The sequence below is a fragment of the Mixophyes fleayi genome, chromosome 1 (genome assembly GCF_038048845.1).
Source record: "Mixophyes fleayi isolate aMixFle1 chromosome 1, aMixFle1.hap1, whole genome shotgun sequence".
Lineage (NCBI taxonomy): Eukaryota > Metazoa > Chordata > Amphibia > Anura > Limnodynastidae > Mixophyes > Mixophyes fleayi.
Genome location: NC_134402.1, coordinates 394,920,053 through 394,944,290, shown reverse-complemented (window position 1 = coordinate 394,944,290; position 24,238 = coordinate 394,920,053). Strand labels below are relative to the sequence as shown.

The 24,238-nt window shown below is 40.3% G+C and overlaps 1 protein-coding gene across 1 annotated transcript in view; it reads left to right on the top strand.

The window, feature by feature from the left end:
• Positions 1-24,238, top strand: part of ARB2A (ARB2 cotranscriptional regulator A) — a 342,205-nt gene that overhangs the window by 3,492 nt on the left and 314,475 nt on the right. The window contains exon 2 of the mRNA XM_075180973.1: positions 20,646-20,772. Within this exon, the coding sequence (XP_075037074.1) occupies positions 20,664-20,772 (109 nt within the window). The 5' untranslated portion in view covers positions 20,646-20,663. The remainder of the gene's footprint in view (positions 1-20,645; positions 20,773-24,238) is intronic.

Sequence of the window (24,238 nt, the reverse complement as noted above, 5' to 3'; positions counted from 1 at the left end):
GCATTTTATGGCATTTACAAAATGAGAACCCAGGGTATTTTCATTTTAGGATTAGGTCCCATTGAACAAACAAGAATTATCCATATATCTATTTACATAGTGTGTAGTGGCACAAAATATGTTCTATTCGGATTGACAAATTACCCACAGGAAGGCTAGCGTTAGTTCTCCCGCTCACTTTTGGCGTGCCAGGCATGGCTTTCTTACCCAGCAGAATATTAGTGTAGGTCACACATTTATGGATCTTCATGCTTGAGTACAGTGGGCAGATCAAGCTTCACTTCAGTGCAGGGTTTAGTTTCCGTCTCACATTTCCTTGATCACGTAAAAGTACTTCCCTAGTTTATTATTTTTTTTGCAGATTCTAAACTTTCTATGATTGTGGAATGATGCTGGGAAATGGCTGTGATTGTGCATAAAGAAATGATGGTAGAATGCTCCCGAAAGACATTACATTTGTAGGGTGTCAGATAATTGCTGAGCTATTCATATTTGCTTTATACATAAATGAGGTGGTGATGGGGACACACTGGAGAAAATGGTTTCAGACTCCTTCTCTGCTCAAGGACTCGAGCCTTATATAATAGTCAAAGATCAGCAATAGAGACTGTTGATTTACTGTGTATATACATAGGTAGTTGCATTTTTATTTTACAGTGGTGTGCTGTGTAATAACTTGTGCAAAATACAGAATTCTCTCTGTCTTACAAATTGAACTAGTTACTATATCTTTCTCTCCCCACCCTACCATGCCCCATACGAGTACTTTGCTTCAATATGATTGCCTGCAGTTCTTGTTTTTCTGAAATGACCAATGAGAATTGCACTTTTCACATTTTTTTTTATCAGTAGCTTTCTAGTTTTGGAGTAGTTTATGTATTTATTTAATTTTTTTTTTTTTTTTATATATTCCACCATAAATGTAAATGCATTTCCAAGGTGACACTCTGTTGGTCAGAAAGATATTTCCAGCAACATTTTACTTATTTCTTGCTGGCCTGTCTTGTGTAATACCCCTGTAATCATGTCTGTATAAATAAACAGATGCCAATTTGCTACTTTGTGAAAAGCACATAAGTGTAATCTAAAATTGTTCAAAGGCAAAATATTTTTATTTAAATAAATGACTTTAGTGAACATTTAAAAAATAAAATAGATAAAAAAGAGATGCCTTTTTTAAAAGTTTTTTTTTTTCTTTATATTCTCAATAAAACAAGAAAAAGTACCGTATTTCCCCATGTATATGACGCTCCACTGTATAAGACGAACCTATATAAATCATGTGAAAAAATTGAGGATAAACATTATCCTCAATTTTTTCACAGAGTAATTGTGCAGCATATACAGAGGAGAGACAACGCTATAGTCAATTCTGCCTTACCCTGTCAGATGCTTCCTCTGTCCATTAAAGTCTTCTTTCTTCTGTCCATTCTGATCCTGATGCTGGAAAGTCGCTTAAGGTCCTCTTTGCGATGACCGGATGTCCTTTCAGGACCTTGACAAGGTCCTGATTGGAAAAACACCAAATGCAGAAACCGGAAGTGTTTGTTCCAACTGCGGTTCACGCACCACATCCGGTCATCGCGAAGAGGACCTTAAGTGACTTTCCAGCATCAGGATCAGACGGACAGAAGAAAGAAGACTTTACCGGACAGAGGAAGCATCTGACAGGGTAAGCGCTACTACCCCTGTATAAGACGCACCCAGTTTTTAGACCCAAAATTTTGGGGAAAAAGGTGCGTCTTATACATGGGGAAATACGGTACATACTATTGACAATGATATAAGATTCCACGAAAGTACAAAAATATGTGTGTGATATTCTAGTATGATTCTGCCTAAACTTTCTAAAACATGCTTCCGTGCTATAGTTTTATACATAGACTCAATTGGTTCGACACAGTCTAAATGGTCCAACTTTTCGTATGATAAGAACAGTCAGATTATATATCATGTACATGAGTATATATGGCTTCTCTTCTCCTGACATAATATTCTAAAGCCGATGTGGGGGGTAGCTACCTGCCATGCCTAGCGAGAAAGGAACTGTCCTTGAGAACAGTCCCAGCCATTATAGATAAATGTAATGTCTAACAGTTTACAGGTCCCAAAATTGTGGGTGTATTTTTCGATTACTACAGTAATCTATTTTCAGCACAGGCTCAATATACCCACCCAGTTTAATGACTACCTTAGTGGAATTAAATTCCTGCGACTGTCGCAGGAGACGATTGACCTCTTGAATTCACCTATCACTGAAGAGGAAATTGCAGTAACCATATCTTCCTTTCCCATTTGTAAGGCCTCAAAAATTGATGATATTCTGATAGAAGTACTATATTTAAGCAGTATAGATAATTTCTTGTTCCCAAGCAATTTTCTAGTTGCTGGAGTGTGGTTCACACCCCCTTCCATGTCTGAGGCCATAGTCGTCCTTATACTTAAACCAGGCAAGGATGCTTAGTGTCCCGATTCATACCGCCCTATTTCCTTGATCAGTACTGATGCCAAAATACTGTCAAAAACTCTATTCTTATAGCATAATGGGGTCATCCACGAGGTTGTCCACCTGGACCAGACTGTGTTTATGTCAAAGGATTATTTACACAGATTCAGAGGACGCGGTTGGCCAGGATGAGGGCAGCGGTCGTGTCTCGTTATGTAGCCAAGGCCTTTGACTCTGTTGAGTGGTGCTATCTCTGGCATGTACTGGAGAGCTTTGATACTGGTCCCCAGTTTATCAGTTTTGTTCGGTCAACGGCTCCACGACGGCCCCATTTGGACTAGGTCGGGCAACTCGTCAGGCCTGTCCATTATCTCCTACCCTGTTTGCCCTAGCAATTGAACCCCTGGCCTGTTTGGTCTGCTGCCACATTGGAGGCATCAGGATGGGAAGGGTCACTGACAGCAAAGCACTATACAGAGATGACATGCTGATCTTCCTGGAGGACTCTAATGGGTCTTTGACACAATTTTTAGAGGTGGTGGAGGGCTTTGAAAAATATTCATGCCTCAAGATCAATTTGAAGAAATTGGTGTTTTGTTTTTTTAAAGGATGTGGCAACCTCAGCCTGGTGCTATATCCTGTCACTCACTACTGTGGACCAATAAGTTCAAATATTTGGGTGACAGCCTATGTATTTGACTATGTTAAACTTAACATTGACCTGATGACTAAATATTTAAAAAACAAGTGCCATATGTGGCAGAAACTCCTCCTTATAGTCACTGGTAGGATTAATCTTATAAAACTGGTGGTTCAGCTGAAATACTTATATACCCTCCAACCTTCCCCTTTGTACCTACCGATGCACATGTCCTGGAATACTGCCTAATCTTAGAATTTATCCCGTGGCTTCCCAGCTTACACATTTGGTCCCTTGGCTTGGTGCTTCCCTGGATAACGCTCTCAGTGACTTTTTGAGCGAGCATCCCTTGGATCATTGTAGGTTCTGCTGGCCATTCACAGACCCTGTGGGATGGCTACTATAATACGGTAGGTATTATAGGCCAGTGACAAATGCCCTCTTGGGAGGTGAAGGGCAAGGCCTTAACACTCCCCTGTGGTTTAATTCTAGTTTCAGGGATTTGGAGGGTACTGTGCTGTGGAGAAAGGTGGAAGTACATACCATTGGTCAAATATATGCAGACAGTCACTTACGATTATTTAAAAAACTAAGTGCTACTTTCCCAGTACTTAATTCCTGGCTCTTCCAGTATCTGCACTACACTAAGAGTGCTTAGTTTCCCAGGGGCTTGCCTCAGATCCTAGACTCGTCTGTTAAAAATGTATTGCGATCTGTGGGCTCCTATAAGACAATATTTGTGTAATATGCCTTATTGTTATCTCAGGTGTCTTCGGGGGGACTGGATCAGCTTCGATATAGATGGTTGGCTGATCTGGGTGTTCTTTCAGATGAGGAGTGGAGTTTGGTGATAGCGGGTACTAGAGATGCCCATCTCTTGTCTGAAACAAGAACATGGGGTATATTAAACCCCAACCAGGCTGCACAAGATGGAATGATTCACCACCTCTGATTGCCCCAAGTGTAGTGATACCATGGGCACTTTCTGGCGTCTATTGTGGACGTGCCCAGTTGTTCATTCCTTTTGGGGCGTAATATGCAGTTGTATCTCCTCCACGTGACCTGTCTTCCCTCCTTTGTTCCCCAAGGATTATCTATTTGGTATTACACTGGAAGAGAGTCTAGATAAGCCACTCTTCAAATACATATTTGCTCTGGCTTCCCTGGCTAAGGTTATTCTTGCCAGGGGCTAGATGGCATCTGAGCCACCCAGGGTTCTCCACTGGACCACTCTGGTTACTGAAGCTTGGAATCAAGAGCGGTTCATATATGAAAACAGGAAGGCCATGGAGAAGTATCGCAAGGTGTGGCACCATTGGTATGACTCAAAATTTGTTATCCACCCTCATCAGGATGGTGTGGTAGGGTTGGGGAGATGCTGGTTAGGAAGTTAGTTTCCGTCCCTGTGCAGTTCTATTCGGATTAACTTTGAGATGATATCCTTTCAACACATATGTTTGATACTGACTTATTGGTAACATGTTTTCTAGTAGAATATGATGCTCTAAATTAAGATATTGCTCGAAAGATCTGCTATGGCCTTCTGACTTCAATGGTTCACACGATATCAACCTGAACTGTTTATAGTGACAAGTTTAGAAAGGTGGGTTAGTTAGATAAGATGTTATTGTTTACTTTTTCTTTTTGTTGTCTGAAAATCCCAATTAAAGAGAACTTTAAGAAAAAATGTTTTATACGCAAGATACAAATGGGCCTACTCTTGGACCATATGGTTTAATGTACATGTGAAAGTAAATAACCAAAAGGTAAGTAGAAACTACAGTCATTCTCTTACTCTATATTCCAGCCTGTGGCTCTGCTAGAAACGTAATGCCCTTTACATCAATTATACATTTTTCCCATTTATCAATTTAGATGCTTCTGCGCACCTGGCTGCTGTAAGTATATGACATTCAAGCTTTCTTGACTTTGAAAGCCCAAAAGATATACAATATTGTCAAGCGGCTGTTTTGGGCATTACCAGTATATGTGAAATAAAGATCCTGGACACCACTATCTCTACAATAAATATTGTGTGTGAAGATACCGGGTTTATCTGGCCCAGTGCTACCCAGTACCTTCTAGGATTCGTATGGTCACTCAGGCAAAATGCAGTTATAAAAATACAACAGTATATTTATTGTTATACAAACAACACTAGAATATTATATACACACAGTAAATAAATGCCAGTCAGATTTACCACATCATCTGTCCCTTACCCCAATAACTTAAGGAGATATAGTCACCTGCTGTCCAGACTTCATGACCCATGGATCCCTCTCAGCTGCATATATAGACTTGAGTTAGAAAACGACAATTCAAAACTCCATCTTGCACCTTCCTGAATGAAATCCAAGCATGAGCACCCCTCCCCCCTGGAGTTGTTCCTTATATATCACAGGTCTAATTTCCACAGTCTTTCCCCTCCCTGGGCAAACCCCTGCGTCTATTCTACTTAACCATTGGTCAGTGCTGGACTAAAGGGGGGGGGTTGGACAGGGGAGTGAAGATGAGCTGTCCTTTCAGAGAACCTCCCCTGTTAGATGGCCTGTCTTGACTAGCCTGGTGAGAACAATGGACACTAATTAGTTTTCCTACTCAGGCACATGGCAACCTGATCCCTACCCATAATCCCCCTGGCTTTACTTTAAATACAATGAATAGCAACCTTACTTCAAGTTATCAATATACAATAAACAATATACATATGTACACTGAACTACAATGTCCCCTTAGCCACATGTTATTGGACAATGCAGTTATAGTCTGGTGAGCTGGGGAAACAAAAGAAGGCTATAAAAAGTATTTGCTATAATTCACATATCACACTCGTTTTGTCACATTCCTCCCCTACTTTTTTTAGCCCTTGTTTCCCAGTGGCTCCCTAGCCCCAAGTAATCATTTCTTACAAGTCCAAATATTCTGGCCTGCTGTGGTTTCTCCTGGGTCTGATGGTAAGGTAGACAGCAGTACACAGTTCCTCTTTCTCCCACCAGGGTCCCATGGCTGCAGGCATATCTTCCCACCCAGCTGGAGTGGGGGTTTATGCTGCCCTGTGTCATAAGATGAGTCAACAATAAAACTGGGCCACTCCGGTGCACACATCCATGGTAGGAGAGTTGTAGTCCAACATCCCTTGGGTGCCTTGTCCACCCTTAATTGCCCAACTGCAAATAGTCCCTTGGCCTGTCCTTTGTTTCTGGAGGCCATGCTCCCCTCCCCCACATATCCGAGGGAAAACTGCCAAGTGGCAGGAAAACTTTCTGGCACCTTGTCCGTTTGTTTCTGGCAAAGATCCAATCCCCCCTCCCCCAAACACTCAAGGGACAACTGCCCAGTGGCAGGCAAGCGTGGGGGCTCCATTAATTCTTTGCTTATGGGGAATCCTCTGTCCCCCTCCCAAACCACATGTGGGTGCCCCTGTAAGTATGTTTGTGTGCATCTCCCCTCCCCTGCTACCACATCCAACTGTTGCACTACTTCCCTCGCCTCTGGCGCATCGGGGTAGTGTGAATCCTCATTGGACACAGACTTGTCCTCCTGGCAGCAAAGCAAAGTGGATGGTCCAGTGCAGGCCTCTGGTATTGGGTCCTGGATTCCCAGATTTGGAGCTGGAGTGCGATGCATCAAAGCTGGTGGGGCTGGTGAATCTTGCTGTACTGGTGCCCTCTCAGACACCCACTCAGTCAACATCTCCTCATCTGCCAATTCTGCATAGGGGAAGGCATAAGTGTAATTTTCCCAGGGCCCCATGGTAGTGGCCTCTGACATGACAATTCCTTTATCCTCTCCCATTAATTCTGTCCTACAGTCTGTAAACATGATTTCTGCTGAGATCATATGTTGCGCAAGTTTATGATTCTCTTCTGTCACAATTGGGTAAAGCTGTACATCACTTGCCCCGGAGAGCACACATGCGGTATCCTGCGTTACTTCCTTAAACAAATTCTTTTCAGGCACAACAGGGATGGATAACTGGTCTTTTCTGTAATTCTGTTCTAACTCAGACACAGTCTCAGGTTCCAATAACACTGGCAAATTATCAGAAGATGCTACTACATGGTACTTACTTGGTAGCTCTTTTCGATCCAAGTCACCAAATGGGAGAATTTCTCCTAATCCTTTCTGAGTAGTCAGAGGTACAACATCCTCACCAAGCAGTTCTTCTCCAGTCTCCCCCAAGATAGTAGCTTGGGCAACTGTATTTAATCCACTGGGATGGACCTCCCCCTGATTAACAGACTGAGCAGCCATCTTTTTAGAGTGTGATAAAAGATATTCCAATTGGCATTTTTCAGTATTCACTCGATAACACTGATCCTGCCACATTTCAGTGTCCGTAAATCCTTGCCGCCATACCTCATCCTCTGCTTCTTCAAAACTCTGTTGCAGACATTGCATTTGTTCCCAGAGAGGTATGTGGGGACCTAAAGTGAGCATCCATTTTCTATAAACACTAAAGGCATTGATGGGATTCTCCTGATCTTTTAACAAACGTTTCAGGATATCCATGTGTGTGCTGTACAGGTAAGGTACACCCCGGATCTGGCATTCCACTATCAGCTCCTCCATACTCATTGTCTCTAGTGGATCTGTAGAATCTGCTAATGGGACAGATTCTATTAATACATTTGCAGGGGATTCATCAGGCATGTCCCTGTGCTGTAATAGTCCATTTACGTCTTGTTTGTACTGCTGATTATTGTTGTATCTGGATTCTCCCTTGGCCAGATTCTGCATAGTACAAATAACTTCATGTGTAAAATCATCCCATGCTGGTTCATCCTGAAAATTACAGGCACTTGCCTCCTCTTTCAACATTAGGAACACATCCAACAGGTTCTCCAATTTCTCCTGTAGACTGGCTCCTTCCCACATAATAATCTTTGGGCACTCCTCATCCCAATAATCCAAAATGTGCTGCATTGTGGTGGGGTGGTGCAACACATCCATATCCCCATCCTGCAGACACTCCCACAGTCCTTCATCCCAGTACACCTTTCTCCTGGTTGTACTGGACTGCTTCATCCCTTCCTTTGGGAACTTTTTCAACACTGGGCTGTGATCTGCTCTCTTGTTCCTAGAGCTCACACCCATTTTACTTCCAGGGATCACCTCACTGTGATTTCCTCTCTTTGAGACACGGTTCCATCTTCTGCTCTCCTCTGGCGGGGTGCGCTTCCCCTTATCAAATCGGCACTTAGGCGGCATCTTCCCTCGCCTAAAGCCCACAGCGCTTTTCGTGACACTTTCTACCTTAAAGCCTTTAGGAGTAAGTTCAGGATAATGTGGTAACTGGTTTCTAGTGCTAACTGCTTTGCAGAGCCCTGGAATGTATCACGATACAGTTCCCCTGCAGCTCTACCCAGAGAAGACCTGGGACTGAGTGACCCCACTGCTTGCCACCAAAAATGTGAAGATACCGGGTTTATCTGGCCCAGTGCTACCCAGTACCTTCTAGGATTCGTATGGTCACTCAGGCAAAATGCAGTTATAAAAATACAACAGTATATTTATTGTTATACAAACAACACTAGAATATTATATACACACAGTAAATAAATGCCAGTCAGATTTACCACATCATCTGTCCCTTACCCCAATAACTTAAGGAGATATAGTCACCTGCTGTCCAGACTTCATGACCCATGGATCCCTCTCAGCTGCATATATAGACTTGAGTTAGAAAACGACAATTCAAAACTCCATCTTGCACCTTCCTGAATGAAATCCAAGCATGAGCACCCCTCCCCCCTGGAGTTGTTCCTTATATATCACAGGTCTAATTTCCACAGTCTTTCCCCTCCCTGGGCAAACCCCTGCGTCTATTCTACTTAACCATTGGTCAGTGCTGGACTAAAGGGGGGGGGGGGGTTGGACAGGGGAGTGAAGATGAGCTGTCCTTTCAGAGAACCTCCCCTGTTAGATGGCCTGTCTTGACTAGCCTGGTGAGAACAATGGACACTAATTAGTTTTCCTACTCAGGCACATGGCAACCTGATCCCTACCCATAATCCCCCTGGCTTTACTTTAAATACAATGAATAGCAACCTTACTTCAAGTTATCAATATACAATAAACAATATACATATGTACACTGAACTACAATGTCCCCTTAGCCACATGTTATTGGACAATGCAGTTATAGTCTGGTGAGCTGGGGAAACAAAAGAAGGCTATAAAAAGTATTTGCTATAATTCACATATCACACTCGTTTTGTCACATTGTGTACTAGAGGGTGGGTAGTATGCAGTCATTTCAGGAGTATGGTGGCAAAAAAGCAAAATTTTCTTATTTCGAGTACAGGTGCAGATACATGTTTCGTCTTCTCTACCAATATCTTAGACCACAGCCTGAGTAGCAGTTGCCTCCTAACTTCAGCTACTCACATTAGTATGAATCAGTGTTTGTGTTTCTTAAACTGGTTATCAGGAAAAGGAGTGAAAATACCACATAGTAAGAATATCCTTTTCAGAAGGACCCTATACACACAACTGCTCATGTGGTGTCAAGTTGGTGTAACATAATGCAGAATAATTGCCACATCTAGATATTAAATAACTGTATTTTCATTTGTATGGATTTCAATTTCTGTAAGTTCAACATATAGGTCTTTAAGTTTTATAGGCATAGTTTTCTTAATTTTGGGAGTGAAAGAAGTAATCTTTGTTGATATACTGTTAACTATAACTGGACAACACATCCCCAAGTCAAGCTTTTACCGATACCTCCAAATCCGACATTTTATTCGGTCCTCTCAACTGTCCGCTCCTCAACAACGCCTTTCCCAGTTCGAGCGACATTGTATATACAATGCTAACTGCAAAGGTGCCATCTCCCTCCTCTAGCATTCTGACCTGGCCCCATCGGACCCTCCACCAGCCCCTTTCATTGCGGCCTGGGAAGCTGACCTGGGCAATTCCCTTAGCGACGAACAATGGGACACAATACATACTCGGATTTCCAAATGCTCCATCGGTGTAGCTATTAAACAAAATTCCTATAAAACCCTAACGAGATGGTAACTGGTTCCTGCCCGCCTCCACACCATGTTTCCTAACACCTCAGACACATGCTGGCGGCAATGTGGCCAGCGGGAGACTTTTATACACATATGGAGGACGTGCCCAGTGTTGTCTTCCTTCTGTGCCGATATCGGTTCCCTCATCGCAGACGTCACTGGGCTCACCCTCACCTTGACCCCTGCTAATCTTCTCCTGTGTGCCCCCATCCCTCAACTTGATAAAGCCACTGACCAGATGATTCCCTCATAATGTGATGGGAGGTAGTCAACCGCATCTGGTTTGTGTCCTGTATGGAATATATCACTAGTCTCCAGAACAACAAAGTAGCTCCCTTTCATAAAATCTGAGGAAGTTGGTACTCGCACCCCGCGACCCCACTACCCGGCATGCTGTAATACTCTTCCCATCTTTACTCAGTACCTCATGGCAGCGTCACACCTGGTTCAACACAAGTGCACGTCTCATACCGGCTTCCACCTTTTTCAGACTATTGTACTAACCTGACATGCCACCTGAGGTAACATCCTTGCTAAGCTGTGCCATTATGTTTGTACTGCCATACTTACTTGTCTACTGTTAAACTTCATATTTCAAAATAAAGAGATTTAAAAAAAAAAAAAAAAAAAAGGATATCTGCAAAAAGTGACATTTTATATATCTTATCTGGCACTAGTGCTCTGTGTATATCTGGATATTGCCTAAATTCTACTGCTAAAGGTTGTATATAAATTGCAAATAAAAGATGTAATAGGGGACACCTATATCTAGTCCCAATTCTATATAATGAAAGGAGGAGAATATGCATATGATAATTAAACCTTTGCAGCCATTGTCTCGTAAAGCTGCCATGAAAGCCCATATGTGTTACAATCTCAAATATAAATGTCCACCCTAACCTTTGATCAATGCTGAGGGTAGGATTGGGTTCCCCTGCCCTGTTTCGAGCATCAATAAGATCTACAGTGCTCCCTGCTTGTCTACAATGAGTAAAGGCTTCTTAAGGATCAGTTGGCAAAATACTCCTGGATTGCGCTGCCAAAGGTTAGAGAACATAAAGCCATTATTTGGCATTAATAAATAGCAAAGGCTATGTATTACTGAGTAATATGCATGAAGTTACTGGCGTGTTTATATGTAACTAAATATTACCAGGAGGGAGGTGCTTCTCTAACACAGCAGGTAGAGTATGAGTGACATATTTGTAGACTTTGGTCGGTTTGTACACAGGGGACACTGAACGCTCATTAACTTAAATATCTCTATGCGGGTTTGCTTTGCAGAAATGCACGCTATAGACTGGTTTATTCATAGGCAGGGTCACTGACATCACAGCAATTCAATCTCCGGTCAGTTTTTCCCCTGTATAAGATCCCATCATGAACACGGTCTTATAGATGTAGGAGGAGCTTTAGCTGTGTGTAAGGGGGTAGGGAGGTAACACTTGTATATAGGGGCAGTGGAATGTAATGTCAACACTGAACATTGGATTTTGCCTACATGGTTCTAAAGTAAAAATTTAATTTTGTGGTGTAAGTAAATGTGTGGTCTGTGTTTAGCAAAGCAATTTGGCAATACTTTGGACAACATAATGAATGTATCTGGCATAGCTACCCCTTCCATAGATGCAAGAATCAGTTTAACCATCTCTGGTAAAAGGACTGGTTAAAAAAGCCCATAAAGCCGTCTATCTAGACCTGGCAACTTTCTCCTGGGTCAACTTTTACCAATCTCTCTGCTCCTATTCCTTAATTGGCACATTAACAATTTCTAATTCAGAGAGTGACAGAATAGGTCTGCAGACTTTTAAAAAGTCCTTTATCACCACGCTTAAGGAGGAGTCAAATAAAAAGGGAGTTTACTACAATTAGGTGGCTTTTCTAAATGATAACCACACATTTTGTCTCTCCTAATATATAAGAAACTTGAACCATCTTGTACATTAAGTCGAAGAGGCCTAGGGCCATGTAAGCTTCAACTTCACTAAAAATGTGAGCCCTTTACTGTAGTAATACAGCTGAAGGTAAATCTGAGATTTGCTCTTATAAAGACTACTTTGCTACCTAGTAATGAAAGGGGGATGTTCATTCAAGAGTCTTTTAAGGGTCTGTGTATTGTTCCTTTACGTTATACTTTGTATTCCTTTTGGGAAGTTTATATTTCCCTGCTTGGTAAATATACACAATCCGTGATATACAATAAGAACATTTGAGGACGGTCACATCTCAGAGTACATTGCATTCTATGGATAAACAAAATGCTCTAGACAAGATGACCTCTAAATTATGGATAATTGCCTATGGGCATATAAGATACTCTTATAAATATTAATTTTTTGTTACAAATATATGGCAAGTAAAACAATGAATAAGGGAATAGAAAATGAATCTGGTTTAAATATTTTGTTTGGATTATAGGGTTAGTCCATCCAACCAGTTGTATTTAACTGTCAAAATTTCCTGATATTAAATAACACATTATAAATCTAGTGTGTGTGTTTGTATGTGTATTGCTCTTTTACTGTTGTAGACGATTCAGTTTGTGTGATCTCTTATGTAAGGACTGTGTGTCTGTGTTCTCCATGTGACTTGCAGAATGCTGACTCTCAACTTGCACCGAAATGCCAATAGTTCTGTTCTGGATAAACCGCCCGTCGACACCATATCCCATGTATTAAGTTGCCATTTTTATTGTTGTGTATTGTAAACTGAAAAGCCTTATTGCATTCCAAGAGTAATGCAGGTTCCCAACCCTGAATTTCCCATGTCTGATGCCCTCTGACCATATGATACTGCGCTGGAAGTCCCTGTGCAGTAAGGAAAGACACATTGTTGTGATTTAATATGAGTTTAAGGGCAGCCAGGTCGGACATCACGTAAAATTGACAAGATCTACCTTATAAGGTTATGTTCAAAGAGCGCTCTCTGACCCTATGTAGTTGTGGGATACTGTACTTATTTCTTCTATATGGGTTATTTATCTTTTTTTTTTACCTTTTTCAGTGTTTGTAGTTCTGCTAGGCAATGTTTAGAATCTTAAACTGGATTTAATGGCATTCCTTGCATAAGAGAATCAACTGGCCAGAATGTGTGTGCACTATTTCTTGCTCTCTTTATCCTCTTTCTTGCATTACTTGGCTCTCTGTCGTTCTCTTACTCTGCTAAATAAATCAACCGGTTGATTGTATAAATGCTACAATCCAAGCAAAATGTTTAAACCGGATTCATTTCCTATGCTCTCGATGACCTATTTTGAATGTATGTTTGTTTGTATTGTTTTTCTTGCATAACAAAACAACAGTAAACCTGGAGATGCTGATCAAAATGTTTTCTTTATCAATTTTATGTAAGCAGTATTTCAATTTTTATACTAATTTGGCCACTTTACTATTGATGCATATGGGTAATATTACATTTTGCCTCAATAGAGCAAACCATATGATGGTCCTTACTCCTATTACAAAATCTAAATGTACAGACAAGTATGACTTGAAAAGAGACCGTTAATACAATATGCTGGAGTTTGTGTTAAATAAAGTGTAGACAAAATCTTGTGCTGTGATCTCCCTTTAGCGAAGCATTAGAAGTGTGCAATTTAATGCATCTTGCAGTTTCTCTACAACATAGTGTATTATCTACTTAAATCTGGGCTGAACAAATACCAATTGCCAGGTCAACTAATGCATCCTAAAGACGGGAAGAGTGGCACTGGTGTTGACATGCATGGGTACAATCTTTTATTTAGCAGTTGCTGTCACTTCATGTGAGACAGGGGCAAACGCAGGATTTGTAGAGGGGGGTTTCCTCACCACGCCGCCAGTGGGCGTGACCAGCATGCATGGGGGCGTGGCTATAATTTTAGGCAGTGCTTGGCTGCTCTCCAACTCTTCCTATCCCCATAATATACATGTGCAATGCTGCGTGCACTACTGTAAGGTGCATGCAGCTGTCCCTTTTCAAGCAGAGCCGTGTGAAGCGGGAGCAGGGTCCAGCCACCAAAATTATACAGTGCTCCATGCTTGGAGGGGGGTTTCCAGGCACTAGGAATCCCCCCTCGGTTTGCCTATGTGAGAATACAGGCTGGTTTGCTTAGGACATTGGTACATCATGTGGGGGTAAAGGCTTGTATAATGGAGCACAGTGGCATGTGTCAATGGACACTGGCAGACGTGGGACAAATTAGTATGTCAGATCTTAAATTGATTTACTTGGTTTGGGTACTTCTCAAGTGTGGCACCCATATAATTAACATGGAAGATAAGCTGTACAGCTCTTCTGTTTTCAATTTTGGAGCCCGCATGTTTAACAAGTACCTTCCCTTGTATTTATTCTAAGTTTTAATGCTTCTGAATGCTGCAGGCCATGTAAAAATTGAAGCACATTTGTCAAAGTCTGTGCTCTAAGACCATTGGTAAAGCTCATTTAAAAATGTTGCGGTGCAAATCTTGTACCTAATTAGCCATAAATTAGTGCATTATTTTATTTCCATACAAGTATAATTTATTAAATGTGTAATATAAATGTAATAAGCAACTATGCATTCCAAGGCAAGTTTGAAAATAATAATTTGTATACACTTTTATTTTTACATAGCATTTTATTGGAAACATCAGACAAGCAGAACCATAAACATTAAGCAGTGGTTGAATGACCTACTCCCTATAATACTAGAGTGTTGATCCTCAAGGTAACCAAGCCCCTGATTCTAGTTCTTCTAGCTTTTTATCCACCAAATTCATTTAGAGATGATGCAGAGTAAGTGCCAGTGTCGATGTATTATGTTTATTTCTAGATGCATAAAAGGTAGAAAGATCCATACTTAAGTACTGTGCAGTTTACAAAATACAAGGACCCCTGCAAAGTCCTCTGAGTCTTCAGAAAGTGAAATATTCTCACACATGCTGTGCTTTATTTTAGTAATTGGGTTTTTAGGTTCATAGTGGGAGGTATGTTTTGAGCTGGCACCTATTTTTATAAAGCAGCCCTGCTGTGACAGTAATTTGGAAACATGTAATCCCTAAGCTTTGAATTCTATGTAGGATTTCTTGCAGAGTTTAGCTGATTGTCCTGATTGTGTGAATGATCAACTTGCCTAATGATATAGTGTATTGTAGACAGGAAAGGGATTTTTGTGTCGCAAGCACCTGCTACTTGTACTGCATACATTGTCTTCCAGCTCCACATTGGTCTGACTACAGAAACTGGTTAACCCAATGTACAACAAGGCAGGTTGGCAATATGAGTCACACAGTTCATGAGTGTCCCCAGTCTTGCATGCCTTTATCTCTTGTGTTCTTGTATCAACGTTATATGAAGTATAATTGGGTGTACAGCATGCCCAGCTAGTGTCTTTTCTGATTATTGTAACTTTGTCTCCATAAATAAATTTAGATCTTATTATTTTATAGCTTTAAAAAAAACTATTGAAGAAATAAAGTACATACATTTATGTGCCAAACTGATATTCATTTGCCTGTATTGTAGAGACTTTGAGCATTCTAGTTTGTAAATGACTACATTTTTTTTTTTTTTTTGCAAGTGCATGATGTTGTGACCTGTTGCTTCTAAATAAAGGGAACCCCACCCAAAATAAAATGATAAAAAAATAGATTATGACTTGCCATGAAACTTCCATTTGGGGGTAAGGCAGTATCTGAAGCATGTTCACGGAATACTTTGATTTGATTTTTAGATTATTTTTTTCCCTATGATCTCAATGACTGCTTTACTTTTGGACTGCTGTTTTATACAAAGGCTGAAGGTTTTTCTTACTGATTAATGCCTTTGCTTACTGGCATGTAATAGAGACAGCATTCCGACCAGGTTCTTATAAGACTATTGGAAGACACAAAGCCTCTTGTTACATAGAAGAGTTAATAACTAATAATTCTCAAAACATATTTTTTTGGTTACATGTGTAGTGTTGCTTTAGGACAGAGTTGATAAACAAATGCAAAATAAACCTCCTGAAGATGAAAGTATTAGAAGATGAATAGAATGTATATAGACTTGGAGGTGAGAGTGGAGTTATTATGTTATAGTGCTGAATGCACAACTATGCTGTTACTCATTAACCCCCTCAGTGCACCCTACATTGTTCCTATAACAGCACTTCCTTCACTATCCATTGTGCTCTCTGCCCTGATTTGTTGTTGTGAATTTATAAATTGTCCTCCTAAATAAATATACAAAAAAGTCACTGTGTATTTCTCTGCAATGTTTATACGCTTGTTTTAAGGAGCACTAAAAAAAAATTAAATTAAATAAAAGCTTGTTTTGCCACAGTTTTATAAGCGCTAATAACTGATTAGAAACTAATCATTAGCATTTTGTTGCGCAGTTGTTGTTGGTAAAGGCTGTTCCTGAACTGTGAAGTAGATTTGAATCATTTAGAGCTGGTTGCATTACACAATATTATTTATAGTCCCTGAATAATTTTTGCTGAGGGGGAGATAAAACCTCTTGTTTGTGTGCTTTAGACAGTCTGCCAAATGTCTGAGGCGTCACACTTGAACTATTTTATGTAAACAGCTGACAAGTTGCAGGTCATTTCATCCAGTTTAAATAATACTTCACTTGCAGTCAGGATCTTTTCTTATACCGTAAATCACTTATCCCCGAGGACTCACCCTTACACACAGCATCTTCTCTGCTTTTGTCCTCCTCACCCTGTTTCTCTGCATGGCTGCCCCCTTTAGGGAACATCATTGACAGACAGAATAAGATACAATAGAGACAGACAGTATGCTGAACGTATCCGGCTGGTTGAGATGCAGTTAGAAACGCGCTGACAGTGAAGCACTGACATAGTTACTGACTTCTTGACAGCCAGGCACACTGATAAAGTGGCAGACTGATTTCTGTATAGTGACAGACCTGCTCACAGTGTAAAAATTACTGATGATGACCATATGTATTTTAGGGGCCTGGTGGGAGTTGACAGATTTTCTGCCTCTCTGACATGCTGAGCCGGTTATTAGTGATCTGTGGCAGCACTTTCACTTTATTCCACGTTCTATAGAGCAGTGAGATTACAACCTAAAGGAACAGATCTGAACACTGCCCAGGCTCTACAGCTGTTACGCTGTAACTCTCCTATTGTTATAGTCAAACACTGAAGGAATCGGAGTTTTGTAAACCGAACAACTACTAAGGCTGCAAACAAAATGAAACCTGGAGGGCTCAGTCTCTGGGACCCCAAGTGTCGGTGTGCCATTCCTCTTGGACCCTATGTGTATGTGTTCTATTGCTCAAGCACTCCCAAATGTCTTGACTCCCAATTGAATGTATTGTCCGATATACAATCGGGGACCTACCTCAAATATAGATTGTAGGATCCTCTTCGGAGTACAAACCCTGGTCTAGTCCATTTCCGGCAAAGCTCACATAAGCTGCTTAAAAAAATATATTTTTATTTTTTATTAACTATTTTTGTCTAATTATTACAGATTAACCCTTATAACACAAGTACGTGTATTGTACCTCTTTTTTTATTACAAGTTTTGTGATATTTATTTACTTTTTTTTTTCACCTCAGGGTAAATGTATCAAGCTGCGAGTTTCCGGCGGGTTTAAAAAGTGGAGAATTTGCCTATAGCAACCAATCAGATTCTAGGTATCATGTATTTGATTGGCTGCTATAGGCAACATCTTCACTTTTCAAACCCACCGGAAACTCGCAGCTTTATACATTTATCCCCAGGTAACAAAATTTTATGTATGATCTGCTAAATGTTTTATATCCTCTGGCTGCCAAAGTATAACTGTATAACTATTGTACTATATTTTATACAGTTTTGCTGAGGGATTCTTCTCGGTTAAACCTATAACTGGAAATACCTTGTAAAAATGATAGTAGAAGGAGTATCTCTGGTTCTGCGGTTCCATTAAAAGTCAGGTTCCGAGTTTTCCAACCCTCCCCGGTGATTAGGTAATATTAGCGAGATATCTGTTTCCTGCTACATGCACATCTTCCTCTATGCTGATCTGAAGAGTATTTAATAGATGTATAATACTCTATTTCAAGCATGAAATATGAATTTTCTCATGAGTGCAGTTGAGCACTTCAGTTTTAATGCATCTCACAAATGGTGCTTGAAAGTTAACCATACATATCCTTTGATTTGCTATCTGGATTTTTCTCGTTCTATTTTATTATTGGAAATGTGCATGGTTTGGATGTCTCATCTGTGAAATATAAAGTTTATGCTTCTTCCGGGTACTGCTCAATGCTGAAATCTAACCTCTGATCAATACTCTAGTGCAGGCCTGACCAACCTGCGGCCCTCCAGGTGTTGTGAAACTACAAGGCCCAGCATGCTTTGCCAGTAGACAACCAGTTGATAGCTGGAAGGGCATGCTGGAACTTGTAGTTTCACAACACCTGGAGGGTCGCAGGTTGGACAGGCTTGCTCTAGTGTTTTATCTCCCCCTCCTCCATTTTTGTAATACAAATATAAATATTGGTTTGTTGCAAAATAATCAGTCGTTTGGTATTGCTTGGCATTGAGACTGAAAAGGAAAACTAAACCTTAATTGCACAGTTCATAAATGAACCATGGGGGTTGAATTCATTGTTAAGTGTTAAACAGACTTTTTATTGCAGCTCTGTTAAAATTGGCTCCTCCCATATCTCTAGGTCAGGGTTGTAATGGAATCTGATATAGGTGAAAAAACTGATACCATGTTGTTATGACATAACTGCCCCTGCGTATGAATAAACCAATCTACAATGTGCATTTTTGCAAAGCAAGACAATAATTGTGAGACACTGTCTGTCTGCATACTTCTGTCTGCACCTCCCTCCTAACATGGCAGCATGCTGCAGTGGAATGATTGTATGATTAAAAAACATTTATTTGACATATATTATTCAGCTGCGTAATACATAGCTTTTATTTGAACTCTGATATCATCATAGCAATGCTCACCAGTTGCCCTTTTGTGTGGGTGTTTTATGTCTGTCCGTCCATCTCCTTTTTCACATGTATTCCTTATAATGAATATTTACTCTATCAGTTTTTCACTGGATGTAACTGCTGTCAATATGGGCTTGTACTGACTGAGTCCAGGTTTTCGCAGCAGTGGTATGATGAATCACCTGGAAAATGAAGTGAGCGTAGGCTAAGCTTTGTTAGAGTTACAACAGACAGAGATCATTCTACAGCACTCTGAGCGTTAATATTTACCTGTAACGGATTACGTCTGGGAGGGAAAGTGGTGGTCAGGCAATGCGAGTTTGTGTTACCTGTGATCCTGTTTTCTCTTTCCTGTTCCTACTCACTGTCTCTCTGGATGTGTTGCAGGCAAGGCTTGTTGTTTATCCAGTGTACACTGAATACAGCCAAGTCCTTATCCCCCCGAGTACATACCTACATCTGGACTGTCCCCATTCACAGACTTTTAAAGGGGCTTGACTTATGGGAAAGTGGGTGCGGTTGATCTGAAAGTTGTCACGGTTTATGTGATTTGGGGGCTTATTTTGTTTGGATAAATGTTGGGAGTTATGCACATGTGTCCTCTTCTCATTTACAAAAACCTGAACTTACAGATCCATATTCCAGCAAACTTACCATGATAGGGTTATATTATTGTATTTGCACTTCATTTTAAATTATTTGATGCGGAATATCAATGTCATACTTGACAATTTAGGTATATCCCCTCCTGGAGACCCGGAAGGGGGCGGTGTGCTGCAAGTCGCGCCATTTTGGCCCAAAATGATGCACTTGGGTTGTTTCATTGCGAAGGCAGGGCCTAAATGATGCGACTCACTGCAAATCGCCTCAAGGCCCCCATCCTGCAAGATGCGGGAGAATGGCCTATTCTCCGGGAGACTTACCCGGAATTAGAGAGTCTCCCGAACATGCCGGGAGAGTGGGCAAGTATGATCATAGTTCATTTTCTTTATTCTGTTTTATGTTTAGTTTTAATGATTATTATAAGTTATTTTAAAGGGGCTGAAACCTCCAATGTACCAGTAGACCCTGTCACAACCTATTATATTAATAAGATTGACAGCAAATGTTTGAGAGAAGATAAAGGGATTATGTGGCAGAGAAGAGAATTAAAAGCACCTTCCTGCGAGCAGTCTAACTAGCACTATCACATAGCTGACAACATTTTATAATAATTTCTAGGGACAAGTTGCTGCTGAGCCACTGCACCTAAATACACCATGGCCAATACTATATCGGTCCCTCTTATGCAACCTTTACAGGATTTCATTATAACTTTATTTGTTTTTTCGATAATTCTCTTTAATAATAACTACTCTTTATAAAATTCAGACAATAAGCATAAATTGCTTATAACATGAAAGAACAGTGGAAATTTTATTAGGACAAAAAGTTGACTTTTCTGGTCAATGTTAAAAAAAAATAACATATTTCAAGGCACAAATTTTAAAACTATGACAGCCGTGGAAATTGGCAACAATCTCATCACAGAAATTTAGAATATTTTATACATTCATCGCTTAACATTAGTAATATGGAAAAATATTTATCATGTCTTTGTTTTTTTTAATCTGTAGGGGTGTACGAGAAGATTGATGTCCATTTTCTTCTTTGAATTCGTCTTCTCATTTGTTGGCTTAAATATGGCACAACTCCAACAAGTAGGAGGTCCTGATGAAAAAGAAAAGACAACAGCATTAAAAGGTATGATATGTTTATTTATTCTTTATCAGATGTTGCCAAAACTTTAACTTAATCTGTAACTCACTAGGCTAAAGAGCACATCCGTCTAGTTACATAGACACTCACTAGGCTAAAGAGCACATCCTTCTAGTGACATAGACACTCACTAGGCTAAAGAGCACATCCTTCTAGTTACATAGACACTCCCTAGGCTAAAGAGCACATCCTTCTAGTTACATAGACACTCACTAGGCTAAAGAGCACATACTTCTAGTTACATAGACACTCACTAGGCTAAAGAGCACATACTTCTAGTTACATAGACACTCACTAGGCTAAAGAGCACATCCTTCTAGTTACATAGACACTCACTAGGCTAAAGAGCACATCCTTCTAGTTACATAGACACTCACTAGGCTAAAGAGCACATACTTCTAGTTACATAGACACTCACTAGGCTAAAGAGCACATCCTTCTAGCTGCATAGACACTCACTAGGCTAAAGAGCACATACTTCTAGTTACATAGACACTCACTAGGCTAAAGAGCACATACTTCTAGTTACATAGACACTCACTAGGCTAAAGAGCACATACTTCTAGTTACATAGACACTCACTAGGCTAAAGAGCACATACTTCTAGTTACATAGACACTCACTAGGCTAAAGAGCACATCCTTCTAGCTGCATAGACACTCACTAGGCTAAAGAGCACATCCTTCTAGTTACATAGACACTCACTAGGCTAAAGAGCACATCCTTCTAGTTACATAGACACTCACTAGGCTAAAGAGCACATCCTTCTAGTTACATAGACACTCACTAGGCTAAAGAGCACATACTTCTAGTTACATAGACACTCACTAGGCTAAAGAGCACATCCTTCTAGTGACATAGACACTCACTAGGCTAAAGAGCACATACTTCTAGTTGCATAGACACTCACTAGGCTAAAGAGCACATCCTTCTAGCTGCATAGACACTCACTAGGCTAAAGAGCACATCCTTCTAGTTACATAGACACTCACTAGGCTAAAGAGCACATCCTTCTAGCTGCATAGACAGTCTTACTTTACAAATGTTTGTGTTTTTCTCAGGTACAGTAATGATTGAGTAATCAAATCCAGTGACACTTAGCAGACACACATACAGTACAAATAATATTTTATAATGTATATATGAAAACTCGTCAAATTACTAACCAGTGGGACTGCTAAATGGGATTTTTCTTAGATTTGTCATCTGTATTTTTACCACTTTCTTTTTGTCTTCTCACTTCACTTGCCCAAATTGCAATATTAAAATAAATAAATAACAAAATAAATAATGAAAAAGGACACTTAGCAAGAGCCTGTCACTAGGTTTAACACTGGCTATTACATAGTGCCTTATGTCCTGGGTGATATTCAATAGTGTATATATTGGCTTATAAACAAATCATTTTAGTAATTTCCTATTGTTTGTTTACTTGGACAGATAACAAACTATTGGATTTTTGTATTAAAAGTGTTTTTTTTCATCATTCTTTCTAAACCATTTTAACTAGAATGTTACTTAAGCACATGACGTAATTTGTTGCTGAGTTTTTAAAAACCAGTAGAAAAGGGAATTCATTACCAGGGAACTGGAGGTAAAGTATCAGGTCTTCTCTTGCTCACACTACAGGGTGCAGGGGAATTGTATGCTGTATACAATAATGTTGCTGGGCAATAAAATTTCTATTTTTATACCCTCAATGAACCAGCTCAATATAATTTTAGCAATTGCCATTTTGGAAATACCAGGCGCTTACTTGGGGAAGTTTCCTGCTATCCAGAAACCCCTCTCCCCCGCATTCTCAAATTATGTGATCCACGGGTACAACATAGAATGTTTCCTTGCCCTGGGCTTCTGTCTGCTTGTACAGAGTATGCATTAGCTCTTTATTAGGCAGGGACACTACAAACTACACCTCCCACAATGCAGCAGGGGTGGGCTCACATGACTGCTCTGGTCTTGATTGGCTTTGAAGTGGTCAGGTGACAGCTGGAGATACTTGGCATAGCAGCTACTGGGCTCCCTCACAGCACAGGCTATGGTGGAGAATAGAAGCATGGTGGGCAGGTAAGAAAATCCTTCAGCTAACACACAGGTGGGAACTCCCCATCATTGTCCTAAACATCCATCCTGTACCATATCCTCTTGAAGTGTGTCCCTGCCTGCACTACTGTTAGCAGGTATCAGCAAGTGAAATAGTACAGTACAAAACTCTAAGTAATTAGCTGTATTTATTTCTTTTCCTTTATAATGAATTGTGATTTAGATTTAAAGTATTACTATCTAGGTTGTCATTATCAATATTTATATATTGGTTGTGCTTGTTGCTAAGATAAGTCAATTTACAGCCATTGTCGCAATTTGTCTAAAAATGGCAGAAGGTTTTTTTCCCCTTTTACTCATAATCAAGTGCTTGGAATTCCCCCACTTCCTCTATAAATCCTGTGTTTGCCACTAAATAGGTTATTGGAAAATACTCTGTTTTGGCTGTTCTACTGCACTGTCCAGCTCTAGTGGGTGCTGCAAATATCTGTCCTCAAGAGAAGCCATTATTGAAATCAGTGCCTACACTGTCCACTTGTGATTGGCTGTCTTAGCTTGCACAGCCAATTGCAATACAGTATAGAACGGAGGGGTGGAATGCTAACAGCCTCAGTATGTTGACCACTTTAATGGACTGACTGGGCTAGAAGACTGATAACACTGCAGCGTAGACCGTTTTAATTGATAAAGTAAACAGTTTTGAAGCTTTACATCTGAAATATATTTTTAGAAATGTGAACAAATCCTTTATTGAATTGTCTTAATGAGACACCTCATTGTGCCATGCAAAATATGGTTCATGAAGGGGAAATGAGTTTCTGTTTTTGAGAAAAACACAAGCAAACTCTGACCACGTCAACTTTCTTCTGTACGTGTGGATGGAGGCATGATGTCACTGAACTCTGTTAGGAATAGTTAGTAGTTAATATGACCCTTCGCTGGAACAAGGGTAGCAGTTTGGATTAAGTTGCACTCTGAGCACAATTCTTAGCTCTTCACTGACTTCTTTAAACTTTGGAGTGAGAAGGGATAATGGGTTTTCTGAAGGATATATATTTATTTTACAACTGTTTGTATGCGTTTAGTGGGAGCGCCGTCTATTATTGTCACATGATTACAATAAAAATATGGTCAGCAGCGTCAACTTTGTGCGGATGCAAATGGATCAATGACTGTTTATGCCAACAGAGCAGATGTCAACAGGTTTAGGCTCAAGAGTAACCAGTGGGTACTGTGCCTACTTTACAGATTGAGGGTACGCAGGGCCTTCCATGGTTACCCAGTTACTGGGTACTGCAGTCACCTGTTGGGAATGACTGCAGGTTATTTATTGGTATACATATGACAGCGTAGGCGTCATATAGTTTTGTAACGTATTTAAATTGTCTGCAGCTTATAAAATAATTTC